General features: G+C 46.5%; 2 protein-coding genes across 9 annotated transcripts in view; both read left to right on the top strand.

Annotated features, from left to right (window-relative positions):
* The window catches only part of p4ha2 (procollagen-proline, 2-oxoglutarate 4-dioxygenase (proline 4-hydroxylase), alpha polypeptide 2), a 31,033-nt gene extending 20,478 nt beyond the window's left edge, over nt 1–10,555 (top strand). For 5 of the 8 annotated variants that reach the window (XM_042339871.1, XM_042339872.1, XM_042339873.1 and 2 more), the window contains exons 10-15: nt 3,194–3,293; nt 3,829–3,882; nt 4,835–4,900; nt 8,036–8,104; nt 8,530–8,626; nt 9,355–10,555. In XM_042339871.1, coding sequence (XP_042195805.1) covers nt 3,194–3,293; nt 3,829–3,882; nt 4,835–4,900; nt 8,036–8,104; nt 8,530–8,626; nt 9,355–9,425 — 457 coding nt within the window. In that variant the 3' untranslated portion in view covers nt 9,426–10,555. Of the gene's footprint in view, nt 1–3,193; nt 3,294–3,828; nt 3,883–4,708; nt 4,769–4,834; nt 4,901–5,800; nt 6,415–8,035; nt 8,105–8,529; nt 8,627–9,354 lie in introns of those variants that run through there. The other 3 variants (XM_042339879.1, XM_042339877.1, XM_042339878.1) reach the window with 3 other exon arrangements.
* A 6,134-nt stretch (nt 10,556–16,689) lies between these two features.
* Nucleotides 16,690–22,243, top strand: exoc1l (exocyst complex component 1 like). The gene is made up of 3 exons (XM_007901976.2): nt 16,690–17,418; nt 17,986–18,116; nt 21,472–22,243. The coding sequence occupies exons 1-3, from the start codon at nt 17,295–17,297 to the stop codon at nt 21,724–21,726; spliced, it is 510 nt and encodes a 169-aa protein (XP_007900167.1). The 5' UTR covers nt 16,690–17,294; the 3' UTR covers nt 21,727–22,243.
* The last annotated feature ends 706 nt before the right edge of the window (nt 22,244–22,949 follow it).

Genomic DNA, 22,949 nt, shown 5'->3' with positions numbered 1-22,949 from the left:
TTTCCCCTCTCCAGTTGGGGATAACTCTTCAACTCCCCACCCCCACTCTACCCCCAATAGCATTTGTTTCAGCAGCATTCAGGAAGCACTTTGTCAGCTGTAGAGTGTCTTATTCCCCCCCAACCGCCCTTCCTCTCCGCCACAGAATTTGACCACCAAACCGCATTGGGACATCAGCCTGGAGGGGCACTACGTACTATGTACAGGAAGCCGGGCAACCAGCACTTCTACGATAGCATGGGTTCCACATCACATCTATATACAGGAGCCGCACTAACCCAGGGCTTATAGTAACAAGATCGGCCTGTCATTCGCAGAGGAATAATGTGGCTGACAATTATCAACAGCAGATGGCAATGCAAAGCTGGTTAAAGCTCTGGATTTGTGTTCCACGCAGAGTGATTCCTTTTTGCTCTCGTTAAGTATTTCATGACTTTGAGGAGCCAAAGTGCTGATGAAAGAGGAATGAATGATCCTTTGCTGCATTCGGTACTCAGCCTCACAGCACGAGATCACAGGAGATGTTTGGATGAAGAAGATCCTTTTTTTCCTGTTTGTTCTCATCCTTCCAGGACACTCATCCTCCCATCACAGCTCTGTCTTAAATGAGTTGTGTGTCCTGGCCTCAACTGTCCTTCTTGTTAACCTACTTACATGTTACCTTAGTTACATATATATCTGTCACCTACATGCAGAAATTGAGAATTAACAATAATAATCCTTGCATTTGATATAGCGCCTTATCACGTCTTCGAGACGTCTCAAAGCGCTTCACAGGATAAACTGGAAAAGTGGAGTGACTGTATAATTTGTGGGCGAAACGCGGCAGCCAATTGCACACAGCAGCGTCCCCTAAACAGTCGCGGATTGAGTGACCAAATTCATTATTATTTCGGTTATTTATTTATTAATTCATTTATTTATTTACTTGGAAGAGATTATTACCCCCGGAAAAGCGATCCGCCAATCGACTGACAACCGGATTCCGACTTACTGCTTACTAAACGGAGGTGTGCGGAGTAAGGAAACTCGCCTAAAAGTTTCGCCCCGCCTGGGGAATCGAACCGGGTCCTCTGGCTTGCGAGGCGAGGACTCTAACCAATGCATTTGTAGGCAAGCTGGGGCCCGCCTGCAGTCATATGGCAATTGGCCAAACACGTAACCCTGGAAAGTTCAAGATCCCATTTGGGTGCGAATGGATTTGGTTCCGCCCCTTGTCCTTCAGAAACACAGTGCACAGCGCCCTCTGGTAGCTCACACACTCAACGCACGCCTTGATTCCGAATAAAGCTTCCCTTGGGTTTCATTTAATCTGGAACTTGAGGCCAATATTTTTTTGGGGGGGGGGCTTCCTTCCAGTTAAAAGCTTCGACAGCACTCCCAGGGATCCACTTAAGGGGCTGTTCCGCCCTTAAAGGGGCGTTATTGTACGACTGGTCCCTGGCCAATGTTTTCCAAGAATCGAGTGGTGGGTTGATTTGAGACAGCCTTCGGACAGCTCGGTATCGAATGCAACGATTATTATTATTGTTAATTTTAAGATCCTGCTTAAGCGATTACGTTATTACAGTAAATTCCTGATACCTTGCCACTCCAAGGTCAGTGATGAGTTATCTGGAGGAGTGAGTTAGGCATTCGTACAATATGTAGATACAGCCGGGTCATTGACTGAAGTATCAGTGACAAATGTTTTTCTTTTTTTTTGGTCAGCCGGGTGTCTGACACGTGTGAAAACCCATCACCGAGCTTTTAAGAGTCTCCAAACCCAACTGAGAGTTCCGTGCATCCCACCCACACATGGAAATTCCAGAGAGAGATTGTTATAATTTTTATAATGGATCGATCAAGAGGGACGCAGCCTGTTTACCTAATCCCGGAAACTATTAGGTGCAGGTTGGGCCAGAGCCAAGGCTCACGGGGAGCCCAGGGTGTGCGTTGGGGTAACTGCTGGAGTCTGACCAGCTGTGTTAGTGACACGTTAAGTCAGGGTCGAGTAATCAGGAGTTTACTGTGTAACATACGATCGATGTCCGAGCAAACCTCTCTGTATAGACAAAGAGGAGATTGGTGTCTGGTCTCACACAGAAGCTGCTATCGTTGGCAGACCATAGCGAACAGGTCCGAGGTGGTGACCAGGCGAGGTGAAGTTTATCCCGTGCTGATGCTAGTGCTGCTGAAATAAGTGTCTCTCGATCCAGTGACCAACCCTCTCTCCACACCCCCCACCCCCACCACACCGCCCCCCACCTCACCCCCTGCCTCCTCTTTCCTGATCTGCCATGTCTGTCTGGCTGGCCAGTGTTCTGAGCTTTCTCAAGGCACCGGAAGGAGCATAAAGTTGGGCCACAGGGATTGATGGTTTCTGTCGCAAAGCGTTAAGTCAGCGAGTTTGTTTGTGCATTGTGCGCGGGCGTGTGTGTGAGAGACACTGTGCTGTACCAGTCTATTTGTGTGTGTGTGTGTGAGACACTGCATCGTAGCGTGTGAGTCTGTCACCAATAAGTATGTACGTGTGGTTTGTGTGTGTGCGTGTCTCTGTGTGTGTGTGCGTGTTTCTGTGTGTGCATGTCTCTGTGTGTGCGTTGTGTGCGTTTCTCTTTGACCGAGCCTTCAGCTCCCCTCTCGACTCTCTTCCCCCTCCTCGCTCCCTCCCTTCCCTCCCCTCACCCTGACCATTTCCCCCCAATGCTCGGGTCATGACCCAACTGTGCAGCGCCTTGGGACGTCCTCCTGACGTGAAAGGCGCTTTATAAATGGAATCTTGTTGTTGTTGTTGTTGTTGTCTATGTGTGCGCGTGTCGCTGTGCGCGTGTCTCTGTGTGTGTGTGTGTGTGTGCACGCGCTGCCAGAGGTTTATCCACTAGCGTTGCCGACAATCAGGAATTGCTCTTGAGCCGTGTTGAGGGCAGAGCGAGCGTGGTGTGGGATCGCTAAGGAAACCATCAGTGTCTGCGGGGTCCGGCTTTGTAGTCTCGGGACAACCCACTGAGCGCTGGGCATGCACTGTTGCTATTACCAGCATGCCTTCCCCCCCGCGGGAGGGTTGGGGTCGAATGATTATCTGTTCCTTTCTCAGCTTCGAGGGCTCGGCTCGGCTCAGCTCCCGGGCACAGCTCCTCTCAGAGTCGTTGTGTTGTGTTTTTTTTTCCCCCTCCTCCTCCTCCTCTCTGTCCCGTCTCTCTATGACCCAAAGCGCTTGGCTGGACGACGCTGAGGATCCTGTCATAGTCCGAATCAACCAGAGGATAGCGGACATCACCGGCTTAGACGTCGAAACAGCGGAGTTACTCCAGGTAATCTTACCCGGCTCGATCACTCCGTCTCGGTCAGTCACAAGCTTGTGGGTTCGAGCCCCGCATCGGGGGCTTATAGCTCGCAGTCCAGGCTGCTTCCAGAGGTCTGTAAGCTCAGCGGTTGGCGAGCTCGCCTCGCAAGCGAGCGGACCTGGGTTCGATTCCCGGGAGGAGCGAGACCTTAGACAAGTTTCCTCATTCCACACGCCTCTGTTTGACCAGTTGTAAGTAAGAAACCTGGTTGTGAGTTGATTGGCGGATCGCTTTTCCGGGGGTAATAAATAATAATCTTTTTTTGGGTAATAAGTCATAATTTGGTCGCTCGATCCATGACTGTTTGTGGGACACCGCTGTGTGCGATTGGCAGCTAGATTTCGCTCACAAAATAAGCAGTCAATCGCTTTACAGTATATTCTGCGAAGCGCTTTGAAACATCCAGCAGATGCAAGGATTATTATTATTATCATTAAGGGTAGGTGAACGGTCAGTAAGCCTCAGCTGTGACGGTACTCACCAGACTGTTTCTTCCCCACAGGTAGCGAACTACGGGGTTGGAGGACAATATGAGCCACATTTTGATTTCTCTCGAGTAAGTAGTGGTGGCTGCTGACAACTTTTATTTATATATATGTATATATATATATATATATTTAAAACAGTGCCTCAAATGTTCGATTAGGAAGTCGGATGTAATTAATAATTAACTCTAAAAAGATCTTAAGTGAAGGGCTTGGGCATATAAGCCAATCTCGCCCACTTTTTCCACAGATAGATGTGTGTAAACACAACTGGGCTGTGTTTACACACAGCGAAACCCATTAGGGGGTGAATTGCAAGGGAAACGTTGATTGAGCTGAGAGCTCTCCTCTGAATAACAAGACTTTTTGTTTACTTTATAACATTAAACTCTCTGGGAATCTTTCAGACAATTCCCTCTGGTATTCAGATCTCGCTGGGTTAAATTTCAGGACCTGTTTGCCCTCTGGCACGATTCACGAGGTGCAAAATCCTAAAAGGCCAATGTCCATCTCATTTGCCTTCTCCCACCCTTGGTAGTCACAAGCTACATCAATGGAGATGTTGATGGCAATTAATTTAGTATGGATTCATCTACCGACACAGTGGAAAGCTTCAGGAACCTTAGATCAAAGTTGTCTAGTCCTTCCAAACATATCACACTCACTGTACGTCGTGTCTCAAATTACTCGTATATTGTATTCCCCAAATATTATTTTCTAAGAGAAATCTAATTGCATTTGACTGAATTGACATTATCTGCTTCCACCTTCTCCCTGAGGGAAAGGGGAAATGGGTCGATAGTGTTAGTGGAGGTGTGGGTGGAGGAGGGGTTTAAAACACTAACCGGAATGAAATTCATCTGCGATAAATTGCTTTCTAAACAAAATCTGTTGCAGCGTCCTTTTGACAGCGTTCTTCAGACGGATGGGAACAGACTAGCTACCTTTCTGATCTATGTAAGTAATGGTGTGTGTCGCTCTCTCTCTCTCTGTTTGTCTATTCATTCTCATTTCGTTTTATAGAAAGAGGAACCCGATGCTTTCAGAGAATTAGGCACCGGGAATCGGCTTGCTACTTTTTTAATCTACGTAAGTACATGTGCCAGGGTGGAGTCCTGCAGTGTATTGGTTAAACCACTCGCCTCGCAGGCGAGAGGACCCGAGTTCCATTCTCGGACAAGGCGAGACGTTAGGCAAGTTCCCTCACTCCACGCGCCTCTGTTTTCCTAGCAGCAAGTAGGCACTCGGTTGTTAGTCGACTGGCAGATCATTCTTCCGGGGGTAATGATCCCGTCAAAAAAATAATAATAATATTTGGTCACTCATTCCGCGACTGCTTGTGGGACACCGCTGTGCGTAATTAGCTGCCGTGTTTCACCCACAAAATGTGCATTCCATTCACTTTGCAGTATATTCTGTGACGAGCTCTGAGATGTCTCAATAAAGCCCTGTAACAAATGCAAGGATGATGATGATTATTATTATTATAATAATAAAATACCCAAAAGATTTTAAGGTCCTTATAACAAACCTCAAATCCCTTTGCAGCCTGACCCTTTCCTCTACCAATTCAGTCTCTTCCAGGCTCGTCCTTTCCATCCCACACAACACAACACACTTTATCTCCTGATCTTGGGGGAAGAAATGGCCACACTATCCCAATTGACAACAGAACGTGCTCATTTACCGTGTCCTGAGTGCCATCTAGCAGCAGCGATCCGAACTTTCCTGAGTGAGATGTCAATAATAATTCTTGATGGATATAGCTCAATAATTCTCAACAGCGTGATATGGTGCTCTATCAAACGCGAGGGTTATTATTATTATATACTAATAACGTGGTTCTACAAGTACTTGCGGTTGGATGTAGTGACCGGATATTTGGAGGTTAACGTGGACACACTAAGGTCCTGCAAACAGCCAAAGGAGATGAATTAACTGGAAGGTTGGTGGAACAGGACACTGGGAGAAGTTTCCTTCTCTTTTCAGATAGTGTCAGGGGCGACTGGTTTATCATCTCAACCGCAAGAGTACCTCTCTGACAGTGCAGCGATCCCACAATCCTACACTGGAGCGCCAGCCTAGCCATGTTCGTTCAAAATGGGGGCTTGAACCCGCAATCTTCTGGCCGGAAGGCGATAGCGCCATCTACTCGCTGAGCCAAGAGCAAAGTGGGTGTCGACATACGATCTAATGCGCACTTCTTTGCCCTCTCCCACACGTGCACACAATCATTATTGATTAATGGTGGTTCTGGTGAAAGGATACGTGTGAAAGGAAGGAGGGAGGGAGGGAAGCGGGTGGGGGTGGCAGAAATAATCCGGATGGGAAAAGACGGTGTGCAAATGACTTAAGAGTCAGACAGATGCACGCCTACCGTTCTCAGATGCCAGCTGACATTTATCTTTCAGTGAGCTCCCTTCTCCTCCCACAAGCTTTCGAAACCTAGGTCTATTATGCCTTTGCTGCAGTTTCTGCTACCTTGCGAGATAAAGACTGTTTTATCGGCCCCAGCTGTAGTCATTTCTCACGTCCTGAATGTTTACAGTGACGTAGAGCCTTACAGCACAGAAGGAGGCCATTCGGCCCATCTTGCCCGTTGCCGGCTCTTTGGAAGAGCTAACCAACCAGTCCCCCTCCGCACCCCCCCACCCCCACCCCGCTCTTATCCCACAGCCCCGCACATTTTTTTCCTTTTCAAGCACCCATCCAATTCCCTTTCGAATCCGCTTCCACCAACCTTTCGGGCAATGATCGTAACAACTCTCCGGGTAAAAAAAAATAAAAAATAAAAATAAATAAATAAATCTCTTCGTCTCCCCTCTGGTTCTTTTGCCAATTATCTTAAATTTGTGTCCTCTGGCTACCGACCCACCCCACCGGAGGAAACACTTTCTCTCTTATCTTCTCTTATCAAAAATAGAAATACGGCCGACAATTTCGCAACTCCAGAGATCCGTAAAGGCTTCTCAAACGTGTCTGTGCTCACTTCCTCCCGAGGCTTGCGAAGCGTTCCTTTTTATTTTCACAAAGAAATGAACGAAAATTTTTTCCCCTTTTTCCTTTCCCCGCGAAACACTGATTGTCCAGTGCCTTGGGACGTCCTTCTCGATGTGAAAGGCACTAAACAAATGTCATTTTGTTGTTGTCGTTGCAAATCTGGAAAAAAAAAGGAGTGGTTTACAGTCCGTAAATAAGATCGAGAGCTTCTTGAAAAAAAACACTCACGCGCGCACACGCAAGAAACTTGCTGCAAATTGGTACTTGATGAAGAGAGCCTTGATTAATAATCCTTGCATTTGACATAGTGCCTTATCACATCACCGAGTGCTTCACGGAATACGTACTGTAAAGTGGAGTGACTGTGTATTTTGTGGGCGAAACGATTAGATTTAATCACGAAGATGATCAGGAACAATTGGGTGAAGGGGAGCTCGTCGCAAGGGGTTGTCATGATTCAAGGCTCTTTCCTGCATTTTCAGAGCAGCAGTTGCGCTCGTTCAGGGTTAACCTTCTGCTGGCTTGTGTGATGTCTGCTGTGTCCAGGTGTTGTCTCTCTTCACGCCTGTCTGTTCCTCTCGTGGCTTCGTGCTCGATGTACTAAGCTCTCCGGTTGAGTGCCGCTTCGACTCTGAAGACCCAGTGATCGTTTCACCTGGTTCATTTCATTCTATTAGATCACGGCTGATCTGTACCTCAACTCCAATTACCCGCCTTTGCCCCATATCCCTTCATACCCTGACCTGACAGACATCTCTCCACCTCAGTCTAGAAAATTTTAATGGATCCAGCCGTAATCCACAGCCTTTTGGAGAGGGGGAGAGAGTTCTGGATTCCTGTCCTGTGTCTGATTAGATGTAGGGAATTGGTTGCACATTGCAAGATTGACAATATAAAAGGAGAAACACAAGGAGATTAGGATTAGAGTAGTTAGTCGCAGTTCAGGAGCTCAGGATTAGTTCAGTCTCAGTGGGCTGTGTGGCTGAGACTGAGGTAATCCTGAGCTTGTGGCCTGTCCGACCTCTGAGTCACCAAACCCCCCCCCCATCTCACGCCAGGTGTCCGTGCTTCTCGATCGTCAGCTGTTGATGTTTAACGTGGTAGCGGATTTGTGCTGGGATCCCCCTTGGATCCACCTGTGGTTCATTTATAACATGAAAGGAGTCGAGGCAGCCAGTCTGACTCTGTACTGACGTCAAGGTGTTTGCAATTGCTTTACAACAGATGAGCGATGTGCAAGCAGGTGGAGCTACAGTATTTCCTGACTTCGGTGCTGCTGTATATCCCAAAAAGGTAACCGTGTGTGTTTTTTTTTCTTACTGACTAGAGTGAGGGGAGTACGTGTTCCGTCCCAACCATCGATTTCTGGAGAGATTTCCATGTGGAGACCTGGAATTCTCAGTTTGGGTTTGGAGACTCTTAAGCAACACGGTGATGGGTTCCCCCCCACCCACCCCCTCCCTACGTGTCCGACACCCGGCTTGACCCCCAACAAAATCTGTTTGGTGGTTTGCACTTCATGGCGGAGGGATGCGATGTGATGCACTTTCAGCCACTACGCCCTGAAACACTGGAACACTCTTCCTCTATCCCTCTTCCTTGCCCTTCCTTCTCTTCAACCAGTGCCTATCTTGACCTCACCCCCGCCCCCACCCCGGCTCTGCAATGCTATCCTGCAAGTTGTTGATGTAAGGGGTGTGATGTCTTTGTGTCTACAGGGTACGGCAGTATTCTGGTACAACCTCTTAAGGAGTGGGGAAGGTGATTACAGGACAAGGCACGCAGCATGTCCAGTATTAGTGGGAAGCAAATGGGGTAAGAATCTCCGTCATAGCATTTACTCCTGTTTGCAACCAATCCTTTGTTCGGTTTGGGCGGGGGGTGGGGGCGCGGAAGTGGGTGGGCTGCAGGGGAAGCGACCGAAGATGGAGACTGTGCGGGGGGGGGGGGGGGGGGGCGGGGGCGCAGGGGGAATTTGCAACTTTAATCAAAACGGCGGTTGCAAAAACAAAGGAACTGGTCAGTAATTAGTTTAATTAATACATTGAGTGCTCTCTGTATGTGCTGAGGGCGCGTTTCAATTGCATTTCGTGAGAATGTTAACGTTCTGTAGCTTGGAGTCCTGTAAGTCACTGGTTAGAGGGCTCGCCTCGCAAGCGAGAGGACCTGGGTTCCATTCCCGTTGGGCAAGTTTCCTTTCTCCACACACCTCTGTTTACCCAGCAGGAAGTAGGAACCCGGTTGTTAGTCGATTGGCGGATCACTTTTCCGGGGGTAATAATTCCTTCAAAAAGATGAATGATAATAAATAATAATTGGTCACTTCAAACCACGACTGTTTGTGGGGACACTGCTGTGCGCAATTGGCTGCCGTGTTTCTCCCACAAAATATACAGTCCATTCACTAAAGTGCTTTGAGACGTCTCGAAGTCATGATAAGGTGCTGTGTCAAATGCAAGACTTGTTATTTATCATTATTATTGTACTGTATCAAGGTGAGACTCTTGTCACCTGGCTGACTCTTGCCTTTGTCTCTCCCCCAGTCGCTAACAAGTGGATTCACGAGCGAGGGCAGGAGTTCAAGAGGCGGTGTGGGTTGACAGAAGTTGATTGATTGAGCCTTCGCCTTCCTCCACGTTATTCCTGCTTTACTCCCCGTCTCTTCCCAGGATCATCCGACAGAACAATTCATCTCATCTCGTTTGCTTTGAGCATTGTGAAATCCTTGATCTACTGTTCACTGTTCCCACCCGCGCCCTCTCCGATACGATATCCCTGGATAATCTCATTGAACCAGTCCCTCTTTATATCACCTTATACCCAAACAACGGTCTTTCCGTAAGAACAATTGGAACATTTGGTTTGTGTGCTCGAGAGAAATGGCAGCCCTGAGTATTTGGAGTGTGGGGAGGGGGGGGGAACTTGCTTCATTCTTTCCGTCTCAATGACTTAGACGTGAGGACAAAACCCCAAACTTTGAATGGATGCGTGTCAGTGTGTGCATGTGTGTGCGTGTTGGTATGCGTGCGTGTTTGCTTGTTTGATGGATGTCTGTGTTTGTCTGGATGTGAATATGAATGTTGATATACGTGTGCATTTGTACATATGTCTAGGTAGGTATGTCCTTTGTGCGTTGATATGTATGTGTGCATGTGTATGTATGTATGTGAGCGGGTGTGTATGTATACATGTACGTTTGCATGCGTGTGCGCGCAGATAATTTTGTGGGAAAAGTACGTCTGGTATACTTCTGGGGGAAGCCTATCACCGTTGTACATTGGATCTCCTTGTTGCACAAAAAAAANGGCTTCACCATGTTCTTTCTCTCTGTCTCTTGCTCTTTCTCTCTCTCCGTCAGACCCCGGGCAGCCTGAAAACATAGCCAAACATCCCCAGATGCGAAGCAAAAGAGAGCTGTTTTTTAATCGAAAACTGCAGCAGAATTTAGTTGCCATAAATTAAACTCGCTGAGAGTTCAGTAATGATACCCAGATTGTGTTTTTTTTTTAATTAGGCCCCAATTTCTCTGTGAGACAGCCAGGAAGGCAAGTGGGAGAAGCGCCTAAGTTGAGCGGTGTGTGTGTGTGTGTGTGTGTGTGTGTAAGTGCGGGTGCATGTGTATGATTACTGTCCCACTGTGGCCTGTCAGGTTAAACATCAAAGAACATCACAAACCTAATGGAAATCAAGGGAGTTCTGCTTCTGTCGAGCGCTAAGAATCAGACATTCCATGTCATTCATTCCCGTAAAAGACAAAGAGTCTAAGCCGGAAGGCCTTTATGGCTTGCAAGCCCTTTAATATTTCAACAGATCGGATGTGTGTTTTTTTTTCTTGCGCTCGTCCGCTAAGTGATGAGGAGACTCAAATGCATCGTAACTTTCCCCAGAACGGTCCCGGTTTTAGTTTGTTTGTGATGGTGAGAATCGCTGTCCAAATCCCACCATTCCTAACTTTGTCTACAAGCCATTTTTATATATATATATATATATATTAAAAAAAACCAAAGAAAGTTATGGATGAAGAAGGTCCCTTTGGAGGCTCCTGTGATCCCATCATCCTTCCATTGAGCTGGGTCCCAAACATGTCAGTCCATCAACAACCTCCCTTCCTGGTGATGACCCATTCCAGCTGTTGATGGCTCTCTATGTAGCAATATTATTTTGCCATGCTTCCTGGTGTCTGTCCTGAATTTACCCTTCCTATCCCCCAAACTCATGCTCTCTTCTCCTGTAACCTTATTGACCTGAAACCACGAGTCCCGGTTGATTTACCCGATCCCTCACGGAACTGTGTAAAGTGCCCTCTGAGTCTATGTTTATCTTATCCAGTCTTTCCTCGTTGCTCTCAGCGAGATGCAGGATGGCAGTCAGTTCAATGGGAATCATATCTCAAGTACAAGCCAGTGCCTTGAGAGGCCCCCGAAATTCCACCTCGTCTTAGCCTGCAAGATCCTTTTTTTTGGTCTTAAGATTGACAATCAACCAGAATCACGGGAAATTTCCTCAATCCCGTCTGAATTCTCTTTTGATGGACAAAAAACACACGGCCTGCGGATGGAAACGGAAATTGAGAACGTTTCATCCAACTCTTGAGTCTTGCAGGTTAGGACTGGGTGGAATTTCAGACCTCGAGAGGGCGGGGGTGGGGATGGGGCGGGGGTCGAGAATTTGGAGGCGGAAAAGGGCGGAGAAAAAACACACCGCTTTGATGTGCCTTACGATGGTCAATCAATCTCCGTGCCTTTTGCACGTGTGATCTTCCTAACCCTCTTGTAGTTTAACTGTTGTAGCGTTTGATGGGCAGATTGACGGACCTCCCCTTGTGTAATTCCCTCTCTGAAGCCTTTCGCCCGACGCCAGTCCAGAAGCTTCGCGTGACGGAGTCGGGCCAATCCGAACACGCGAGTCCTCGGCGATACCGTCTCAGTTCCCTTGCCTCGTCACCTTTGGTGTTATGCGCCCAGAAGCAGGCGTGGAGCCCATTTTTATCTCACGGGCATTTCACCCTAATTGGCATCTTTACGGACTCGAAACGCCACGTCAGGATGGGGGTGAGACTTTACGTTGAGCATTTTGTTAAACGGGTTTCAAAAAGTCTTAATTTTATTGTCTTTTTTTTCTGTTTCCCCCCCCCCCCCCTCCCCCCAGAACAAAGAAAATTGTTTGGATGGAGCAAGATGAATGGATTTGTGGATTGTTTCACTGTGCTAGAACCAATCAATAAAACGAGAAAATCAATTACTTGGGGAGTCTGGCTTAATGGCACGTTTTCCTACCCTGGAAGAATCAAGCGGGGAGGAGAACGACAAAAAAAAAATGACATTTACACGGCGCCTTTCATGGCCGGAGGACGTCCTGAGGCGCTGTCAGCCAGGGATTTGGACCTGAGTAGGAAGGGGTTTGGGATCAGGAGGACAGGGAGGGGGGGGGGGGTTGGAGGGTGACTGAAGGTGAGGTCGAAGAGGAGGGTCTTTAGTTGTGCCTTGAAGGAGGGAGTGAGGGAGGCGATGGGAAAGTGGGATAGAGTTCCAAAGGCGGAGGCAGAGATGCTGAAGGCCGTGAGAACACAAACAGTAGAACAAAAATTAATAAATACAGTAAACTCCTGATACCTACGCCTAACTCGCCACAGCAGGTAACTAGTTGCAGAGCTCCTTTCCCTCGGGGGTGATGACTTATCAGGAGTTTCATGCATTCTGTATGGCGCCTACAATGCACTAACGGCTCCCAAGCACCCGCGGGCAAATAGCTGTCAAGTGTAGTAACTGTGCACGGCTTGGCACACTCTGCAGGTGTCAGGGCAATGCCTTTCGACCCGTACCTTACCCCAACTGTGATGGTTTGAAAAAAATAACGCCGTGGAAAGTTTTGCACATTTTTAAATACAACGTTCAGGAAAAAGATGTCAGGAGATTACTATGTTGACACGTTTCCAACAGCAAAAGCAGAGCCTGATTCCCCCGATCGATCCCGGCAGAGAAATGGGAACCAGCTGTACAGATCGGGACCAGAACAGCCAAGAAAAGGCAGTGACTGAGGCCTCCCAAAGTGGCCATTGACACGACAAGCAGAAGAACTTGCATTTATTTGCAAAGTGCCTTTGATTGCCAAAGATAGCGCTTAAAGGAGCGAGATTCATCAGGATTTGAGCGAACATAGTTACGGAGGCAGTTGATCTGTTTAAAAATGAACCGGAATCTGTTAAAAATAAACCTATCATGGTCATCAAAATGTCTCAAAGCGCTTGGCAGGATTTGACTGGAGAGTGTAGTGACTGTGAATTTTGCAGGTACGCAATCACACAGACACACGCCCGCAGCAAGCAATGTCCCACAAACAGGCATAATAATAATAATAATCCTTGCATTTGATATGGTGCCTTATAACGTCTTCAAGATGCGAAACGGATAACCAAATAACCAAACGAACGCAGGCAGTTAGTTGCCGTTCACGATCCCAAATGTGAGCTTCACACGTGTTGTAAAGTACAGAGGTTTCAGACAAACTGTGCTCAATGTGGCACGTCTCGTCCAAAAGCAGACCTGTTGACACAGCTTGCTCCTTGGAATTCTGGACTAAAGAGCTGAGAATGAAAGAGTCCTGGATTTCCCGAACGAGCAATGTTTGTGCTCAGGGTTTACTTGTGTTAATAGGTCTCCTGGGGTAATGAGAGGGCAGGGGGTCAGGGCCGTCAGTGGAGGGATCAAAGGGGGAGAGGTTTGCAAGGAATTTCTTCGCTCACGGAAAAGTGGGGCGTGGAATTCATTGCCACAGTTGGCAATTGATAATTGGGCACTTGAGACTGCTGTGGGCGATTGGCTGCCGTGTTTCGCCCACAAAATACATAGTATTTCCTGTGAAGCGCTTTGAGACATCTCGAAGACATGATAAGGCGCTATATCAAATGCCAGGATTATTATTATTATTGAGGCTGTAGCAATACAATCATTCTAAAGGGAACTGGATAAACACCTGAGCAGTGAAATAATTCCAGGGAATGGGGAAAGAGCCCACGAAAGCCACACTCACTACACTTTACAGTAAATCCTGTGAAGCACTTGGAGGTGACGATGTGAAAGGTTTAGATTAACCTTTTAACAGGCGTTTGTGTAGGATTTGGATAACCCCCAAAATTGTGGGTCAGTCAAATTCAGCCTCAGGTTCTGAGCAAAAGCATTGTGAAGCCATTCGATCCGTAGAGATTAATAAAGGGGTTGTAAAGAATATTGATTCTCAGATGAGTTAGATCAGAGAAATGAATTCTCTCCTAAAACGCCTCGACTCTTAAGCTTTCAAGATCCTTTTAAAAGAAAAATCCCCATTGACTACCTGTTTTAACCCAAACCGTTGACTTGTGAAGTCCCGGAGTGTAGAGCTTAAAGCATCGCCTAACAATTGAGAAGACCTGGGTTTGATTCCCGGACAGGGCGAAACCTTATCCAATTTTTCTTACTCCACACGCCTCTGTTTACCTCGCAGTAAGCGGGGACCCGGTTTTTAGTTGTTTGGCGTATCCGGGGATAATAATCTCTCCAAGAAAAAAAAATTCTCAATCAATCTGTTTGTGGGACACTGCTGTTCACAATTGGCTGTCACATTTCGCCCATAAAATATAATATAATAATAATAATAATCCTTGTATTTGATATAGCGCTTTTCACGTTTTCTCGACGTCTCAAAGCGCTTCACAGAACAGACTGTAATGTGAATTGACCGTACATTTGTGGGCGAAATGCCGCAGCCAAATGTGCACAGCAGCGTTCAGTCAATTCACTTCACAATATATTCTGTGAAACGTTTGAGACATCTCAAAGACATGATAAGACAATATATCAAATGAGAGGATTATTATTAATCTCCTTTCTATCTCTATCGTCTCCCCAAAGCGCTTTGAGGCTTTACGTGCCAATAATTCTACTTTATTTCAGCGGTTCCCAGTCAGCTGTGTTGAAGCCCTTTGAGACGTCCTCCCGACCTAAAACATGCTGCATAGACTTCAATTAATAATAATAATCCTTGTGTTTGATATAGCACGTTATCACGTCGTTGAGAGTCTCGGTTATTTGTTTCAGGGTTAATGTGGTTTAAAGAAATCCTTTACCTTTGGAAACAGTTAATTAAGTGTGTGGCTTTGAAATGGCAAGAGTTAATGTCAATTACATCTAACTTTGCTGAGTGAGTGGAATCTGTGTGGTTTGCAGAATGCTGTTGACGAACTTAAAGTAAATGGTTAGTACGTTTTCGGCCGACATTCATTCACTGATTGAAGGGCTCATAGAATCATAGATCATAAAATCATAGGATGTTACGGCACAGAAGGAGGCCATTCGGCCCATCGAGTGTGTGCCCGCTCTTTGACAGAGCAACTGACTTTTATTAACCCCACTCACCAGCTTTCTCCCCATAACCCTGCAAACCTGTCTTCTCCAGATACCTCATGAACTGGAAACGGGACAAGGGCAGATTGCTGTATAAGTGTCCACCTGGCTGCGGAGTTAGTGACACCAGTTTCGAGAGGGAGGGCGTGTGCGTGTGTGTTTGTGCGCGCGGAGGGGGCAAGTAAAATTCTTCACAAAGAAAGGGCCCCTTCGCGTGCCTTAACCACTCGACAAAAAGTCAGTTCGTAAATAAATACCTTAGACCATTCGCCTAGTTTGGAAAAGGCCCCAATGAGTCCATGTGTGTAATTAACACAAGGCGTATAATATCTCTTTGCTGCTGCAATCTGTTTGGCAATGTTTTCTCAGGAACGTGTGCTTCCAAAGAATTCAAAGTTGAGCTCATCCGGTCGGCTAGCAGATGTTAGCCTGCTCCCCCCCGCCCCCCCCCCACCTTTGAAGACTGTTTTGTTATTTAAACTAAATGCTAAATTATTGAGGACGAAAAGAAACCAGCAAAACTCTTGGGTGAGCTGCCAAGTTCTTGAACAGCTCAAGAGACAGTGAAGTCTTTTGGGGATTTCTCTAAGTGCATTTTAAACAGCTTAATGCCTACCCCCCCCCCCCCCCTCTCTATCTGTCTTTAAATCCTGCCTTTAAAGACCGATCTAAGTCTCTCTTTGACCGCGCCTAAATTTCTCCTCTCCTGCCCGACAATTGCTTGGCCTCCGAACCCGTCTCTGGGAAGCTTTCTGACACCTTATGCCCGTTATTTCAGCTCCGGAAAAATGGGTGTTGAAAGAAACTTTCAGGTGGGGAAAAAAACACAGCTTCAAAAGTAAGGCTGTTAATTAAGAAGTTGCCAAATTCTGGACTCTCTGAAATTGCTAAGAAAATGGAACAGATCTGGAGCCAGTCCTTCAACAGATTTAAAAGTTGTCCAATACAACTGGCCCCATTCGCCTTGAATGGTATGTCTTGTTAATGGAGCTATATGACAGGTATAGGTGACTATGGTATTTCGGTTCAGATGTAGATTGGTTGGCGCAAAGTGCCTCCGAATTACTCTCCTCCCTCTCTTCGGTCTCTTCTCCACCCTTCCCACTTCCCGTTTCTACAGGGTTTTGTGTTAAAGGGCTGCGTACATATCTGTGAATTAGTGGAGGCCGGTAGCGTGGTGGTCAGCTATCTCGCCTCGCAAGATTTGGATCTGCCTGGGGTTCGATTCCCGGGCGGGTCCAAACCTTAAACCCGTTTACCTAGCAATAAGTAGGATCCTGGTTGATAGTCAATTGACGGATTGCTTTCCGGGGATAATAAATCTTCCACAGAGAAAAAAATATCACCCAATCCACGACTGTTTGTGGGGACGCTGCTGTGCGTAATTGGCTGCCGGGTTTCGCCCGCAAATACACGGTCGATCCACTTTACCGCATGTTCTGTGAAGCGCTTTGAGACGTCTCAACAACGTGATAAGGCGCTACGTCAAATGCAAGGATCAGTCGTCGTCGTAGTAGTGGCATTGTATCGTTCGTCTGCCTGCACCAATTTCCAGGAAATTCTAGTGGAGGGTATTTTTCTCAAAACGCGCTGCTAAATCACGTCAGTTTCCACTGTGCCTGTGCATTAAGTGCTCGGAGTTGAAAAAAAAATGCTTGGGATTGATTTAGATGGGGTTTGCAGCCTCTTGAGTGCATGATGCGCTGTGGAATCAGGTTAAGGTAGTTTTGCCTTCCATCAGTCATTTCTTTGTAGCTTTGAGCCCTGCTGGTTCCGGTGGCTGGTTGCTGTCTGACAATTGATGCAAACTCTCAGGTTACCGATTCCTCCTGCGACCGAGTGTCTCTCAGTCTCGTGACTGCGTTTGCCCCGGATTTAATGGATCGTTAATGGGTCCCATCACTTTATAGCGCAGCCCAGTTTCTGTTACATTTTATTCTGTTGTTGATTTTCAGCCGACGCGCAAAGCCGTCACAGAAGCTGTCAGGTTGCAGTAAATACAGCGTCTAAGCTCGGACTCTGGGCGAAAATGGCGAAATAATTCTTCTTGTGGACGTGTGGAGCGCAGGGCGGGGCGGGTGTCGAGGCACTCGTTCGCGGCGACTATGGCATCCGTACGGAAGGCAATGTTGCAAGAGAAAGTCTTCGCTCCGAAGGGGGAGAAGCTAGTTCACGTCATGCAAGTGAGGACTTCCGAAGAGAATGAAGAACACTGCCTGTGCATCGCAGGTAATCGATGATACAGCAAAATAAGCCAGCATCTTTTATAATCATTTAATAACAACCCTTGCATTTGATGTGACGTCTCAGCAAGTCTTTGAGACGTCTCAAAGCGCTTCGCAGGAAACACTGTGAAGCGAATTGACTGTGTATGTTGTGGGCGAAATGCGGCAGCCAATTGCGCACAGCAGCGTCCCCACAAACAGTCGTGGATTGAGTGAACGAGTCATTATTGCCATTTTTATTCATTTATTTATTTTTTTTGGAAAGGATTATTACCCCCGGAAAGCGATCTGCCAATCCACTAGCAACCGGGTTCCTATTTAACTGCTCGGTAAGCAGGCGAGTGGAGTAAGGAAACTTGCCGGACATTTCGCCCCACCCGGGAATCGAATCCAGGTCCTCTCGCTTGCGAGGCGAGAGCTCTAACCGCAGGATTTGCCACGGGATTTTTCGTCTAAGAAATCTTCTCCTTACACGCTTAATATTATGTGTTTTTATTTTTAGAATAAAACTGCATTTTGCAATTGTTTTACAAACTGCTTTTCATTATTGTGGCATCTCTCTCCAAATCAGTCACCAGGGATGAGGAGGTGATGATTGTGTATCTGAAAGTCCCCGCAAATGGACTGAGGGAAAAATGCCGAAGGCAGGAGGTTTGGTACTTGGAAGACCTGGTATTGGTGGACGGAAGAGATGCAACGAAAGTAAGATCGCACGTTCCTTTGATCATCCGCATTCGTTTTTGTGCGTTAGCTGCTGTTAAAGAATCTCTATTCATCAAAGCGTTCCTTGCAATTCTCAGTTAATGACCAAGACAGGTACTTTTCTACCCATCAGCAGTTGGACCAACTTTCAGCTGAAAATAGCTGTGAAATGAAACTCTTGATTTGCATCACAGATGTTGTTAATCTCAACCCGTATCAAAAGTGATCGCAAATTAATGAGCAACAGCAGATATAAAATGACTGACAGAACTCTTTTTAAAAGTTACTGCGATTGGGGTCAAGTTTAATCTTTCTACGGAAAACTATAAAGTCAACCTTATAACCCAATTGGGACCTTCCTAGCTCTTAGTTTTCTGGGTCACACAGTTGGGACATGTTGATGGACCAAGTTGGAAACGCTGCTTTGGTGAGCAAATAGTAATTGTAAATTTATGGAACAGGTTCCCTCGGGCGACGGTTGAAGCAGAAAGTGCCAATTCCTTTAAGAACAATTTAGATAGATTTCTGTTGGGAAATAATATCTCGGGACACAGTGTATAGTTTGGCGTGTGACTTGTGAAGGCGACTGTCAGGATGGTGGAAGGTGATTGCATTTGTATTGGGTGTCCCTCTCACCGTGTTCATCAACTCAAAGTATTAGGAGTTGATTTCATCAATTGCAGTCAGTGTTTGCTACAGTCTTGATGTGTGCATCAGATAGACAGACACCGCAGTTTGCAATCCTTTCACGTTCAGCCTCACAAACTAAAATAACGTCAAGAGCGAAGTGATGAGATGGAATCAAGTACCAGCGGGGTTGTGATGGGAGTGTGGGGGTGGGGGGTTGGCTGTGGAGAAACGAGCACATCCAAATGTCATCAGTCGGAAAAAAATAAAAGCTTACGGAGTCTCTTAATTGCTTTTGAGTCAATGATTTTATTCGAAGCTATGTCAAGGGAATTTTGTAGTCTGTGCGGATGGAATTGACTGAGCTAAGGTCAGAAGCTGTTATCAAGTAAAGGGAGTTTCTCTCTCCTGGTGTCTTGGCCTACAATCCCCCTCTTCCCCACCCACCCCCACCCCCACACCACCCCCACCCCAACCCCAATCCCCTGTTAAAATTGGATACTCAATTCATAGCAGGACATTTCTGTGCATGACTTGGCCACTGTTTTCACCGACAAATGATACAGTCACTCCACTTTACAGCAGCTCACATCAACAACAACTTGGATTCATATAGCGCCCTCCAAGCCGGACGGCGTCTCAGAGCGCTTTACAGTAACAGATCCCGGGGCCGAGCCATGGGGAGTGGGAGGTGGTGGGGGGGGGGTGGGAAGGTGACCAAAGGCGCCGTCGAAAAGAAGGGTCTTCTGAAAATGGGAAGGGAGGGAACGAGACGAAGGGAGTGAGGAAGGCAGTTCCAGACTGGAAGTATTTAATCTGAAACGCTGAACTCTTATTCACAAAATCGCCCGATTGGTTATAATAATAATAATAATCCTTTGATCTATCACCTTATCACGTTGTTGAGATGTCTCGAAGCGCTGCACCGAATGTACGGTGAAGTGGAGTGACTGTGTATTTGGTGGGCGAGACACGGCAGCCAATTGCACACAGCAGTGTCCCCCAAACAGCGGTGGATTGAGTGACCAAATTATTATTGTCATTATTTATCACTGGCATACTATCTCAGCATTGATATTATATTACATCTTAATATATTATACTGATATATTATATTATAGTTGATGTATTATGTTATGTTATTGATGCATTATAACGTTTATTGAACATATTATTGATCGTGTCTCTGAGTTCAATGCACAAATCCGCTCAGGGAAAAAAAAATAGGCTGCCCTGTTAAGCAACAAAATACCCTGCTGATTGTGGAGAAATGTATTCTAATAATTGTCAATGGTAATATCCTCAGAAGTCCTTGACATCACAATTACTGCATGCAGTTTTCTTTGAATGCATCAGATGTCTCCAATTAATGAGTGGGATTCAATTGCTCATTCAAAACCCAACAGTCTACAGCCCTGAAACCTCACCTTATCGTCCCATCTCTGTTTCAGATGAAATAATTAGCAGATGCTTTGCTTATGCATTGCACTCGATAGCAGAGAAAACGCTAATTAATCTCTTTTTTTTTATCCCCCCCCCCTTACCACCCCTGTCCCTCCGACCACTTGACCACTCTCGAAAGAGGTCGGAGAGAATTTTTTTTTACCAAAGTCACCTTTCTTTCCGAAGTCATCCATTTAACAGGTTATACCCTTTCTAGCTGAAGTCATTGGAAATGATCTCGGTCTCTCTCGCTCTCTCTCCCAGTTTCCAGGGCCAACAATCCCCCAGATAAAATTGGTCACTCACTTTTGTTTGTAATAGTCAGAAAAGATAATAATCCTTGCATTTAACATAGCGCCTTATCACGTCTTCGAGACGTCTCAAAGCGCTTCACAGGACATACTGTAAAGTGAATCGACTGTGTGCTTTGTGGGCGAAACGCGGCACAGCACCGTCCCCACAAACAGTCGTGGATTGAGTGACCCAATTGTTTTTTAGAAGGGTTTATTAACCCCAGAAGATCTACTAGCAACCGGGTTCCTACTTACTGCTTTGTAAACAGAGGAGTGTGGAGTAAGGAGCAAGGAAAGTAGCCTAAGGTTTCGCTCGGCCCAGGAATCGAACCCGGGTCCCCTCGCTTGCAAGGCGAGCTCTCTAATCAATACGTGACGGGATTCACACTGTGTTGTGATGCGCGCATCGGCTGCAGACACAAAGTCCGACACTCTTCCATGCAAAAAATACTGCGAAGCTGTCTGGCGGTGTGATAAGGCTCTGTATCAAGTGCAATGGATTGAAATATCTTTCCAAAAGTACTATGAACCATCATGATTAATTATCGGTGTGGATTTAAATGAATCAATGATCATCAGCTCCTGGCTTCAGTAACGTAAAGGAGCATTTAATCAATACTCCATTAATATTCTTCACTTACTTGGCTTTTGGAATTAATCTGCACTTGATTCTTAGCGAACGTTTAGTGCAGGGACGTAATATCGAGAAATCCTCAGGCGCAATGAGATCATTGGAAAGATGAGGCTAGTTTTATTCATTGTGTTTAAGATACCGCTTTTCCTTTAGTTGATGGAACTATAAAAATATCACGCGTTATGGATTGAAGAGAAGGGATTTCCCAGCCAACAATCCACCAGACAAATTGATTGCTCACTTCGAACTCGCGCAGTCTCGGCAGAAGCGCTTTGAGACGTCGCGACGATGTGATAAGGCGTTGCATCGAATGCAAAGATTATTATTGATACAATTGGTGTCTTTCTCTTTGCTCCAGGACAACCCTCACCTTGACATGCACTTTCAGACTCTCTGCACCTGGGAAGCCTCCAGTACAGCCGCTAAGTACACCTTCGTTCGAAGCTTAAAGAAAACCAACAAACTCTACCTGCAGAAGGACATTCAGTTTGTGAATTTCGACAGCGCTTACATCCAGGAAACAGGCTTCTTTGGTGTCCCCGAGGATACAATACTTGTCATACAACTGTGTCTGCAAGCCTTCAACTGTATCTGTCTCCTTGGCTCTTTGTAGTGGCTAGATCACTTAAAGGGACTACTGGATAATTTATTATAGATTATAAGCTGTATTACTTTGTACTGAATAGCAGAACCAGAGGACACGGCCTGCTATTCAATGGGGGAAAATTCAGAACTAATCTGCGGAAACGCTACTTCAGTGAGCGAGTAGTATACGGGGCAAGGGCGGGTAAAGGGGTTGAGCTGCAGATTAGCCATGACCTTATAGAATGGCGGAACAGGCTCGAGGGGCTGAATGGCCTCCTCCTGTTTCTATGTAGTAAAACGTATAGTACGGGCTCCCAAGGGAGACGGTGGAAGCAGAAAAGGGTCGATTCTTTCAAGAACAAATTAGATAGATTCTTGTAAGGAAGTAACATCTCGGGGTACGGTGTATACGGTGGTTTGGGACACGACATGTCACGCGAGGGCCAGGCTGCTGGGAGGCGAACTGGATGGACCTCGGTCTTCTTTCGCCTGAAAATTCTTATGATTCTTAAAGCAAATAAAGGTGTGAACAAATAAGACTATCATCATGACTCCAAAGGTCTTTTACTAACGTGAGTTCCTGACCACTGAAGCGGCATGTCTCTTTGACCGTGCCTTCGATCACCCCCCCCCACCCCTCCTCTCTTTCCGGCTCAGAGTCGAACCACACCGCCATAAAGCGCTCCGAGACGCTATCCGGGTGAAGCGCCGCTATTTAAATGCAAGTCGGCGCGAAATAATGGATTCCGCCCGCACCTTGTCCGACTAGGTTGTGCACAGAACCCAGAGCCTGCAAACGTTTCCTTTGCAATCGAGTGATTTCATAGAAGTGGAAAGAAGGCAGATAAGCCGTGTGTTTTTTGAGCTGCAACTGAAAGCGAGAACAGCAAGCGGGCCAGAATGTGTGTGGCAAAGCTGTTCAAGGAATAAATGCACGCACACAGCACCTTTCTACAGAAGCTCTTGTTGTTAGTCACCAAAAGCTGAGCGAGGGAGTGGGGGTGGGGGGTTATCAATCCATTGACAGCACACCCACCGATCGTGTCGGAGACTTTGAGCTCACGGGCTGACCCTCCGGTGCAGAGGTGGGGGGGTGTGAGAGGCAACATTGCATGATCAAGATTCTGTCCTTCAGAAGAGATGTCAGACTAAGTTCGAGCCTCTGAATGGCTTTCAGGCGGACGTTAAAAATCCGAAAAGAGTAAGGAGTTTATTTTTCTCTCTCCTGGCGGACAATTCCCGGCCCCCCAA

This window comes from Callorhinchus milii, unplaced genomic scaffold, assembly GCF_018977255.1.
Source record: "Callorhinchus milii isolate IMCB2004 unplaced genomic scaffold, IMCB_Cmil_1.0 Scaffold13, whole genome shotgun sequence".
NCBI lineage: Eukaryota > Metazoa > Chordata > Chondrichthyes > Chimaeriformes > Callorhinchidae > Callorhinchus > Callorhinchus milii.
The sequence above is the reverse complement of the archived record's forward strand: the minus strand, read 5'-3'. Positions and strand labels throughout refer to the sequence as shown.

What these genes read in the sequence shown, in the direction of transcription:
- exoc1l (XM_007901976.2), top strand. Translation starts at nt 17,295, where the DNA reads ATGGCATCCGTACGGAAGGCAATGTTGCAAGAGAAAGTCTTCGCTCCG. An exon ending in ACACTGCCTGTGCATCGCAG is followed by an intron (nt 17,419 to 17,985) that starts GTAATCGATGAT and finishes TCTCCAAATCAG; the next exon opens with TCACCAGGGATGAGGAGGTG. An exon ending in ACGGAAGAGATGCAACGAAA is followed by an intron (nt 18,117 to 21,471) that starts GTAAGATCGCAC and finishes TCTTTGCTCCAG; the next exon opens with GACAACCCTCACCTTGACAT.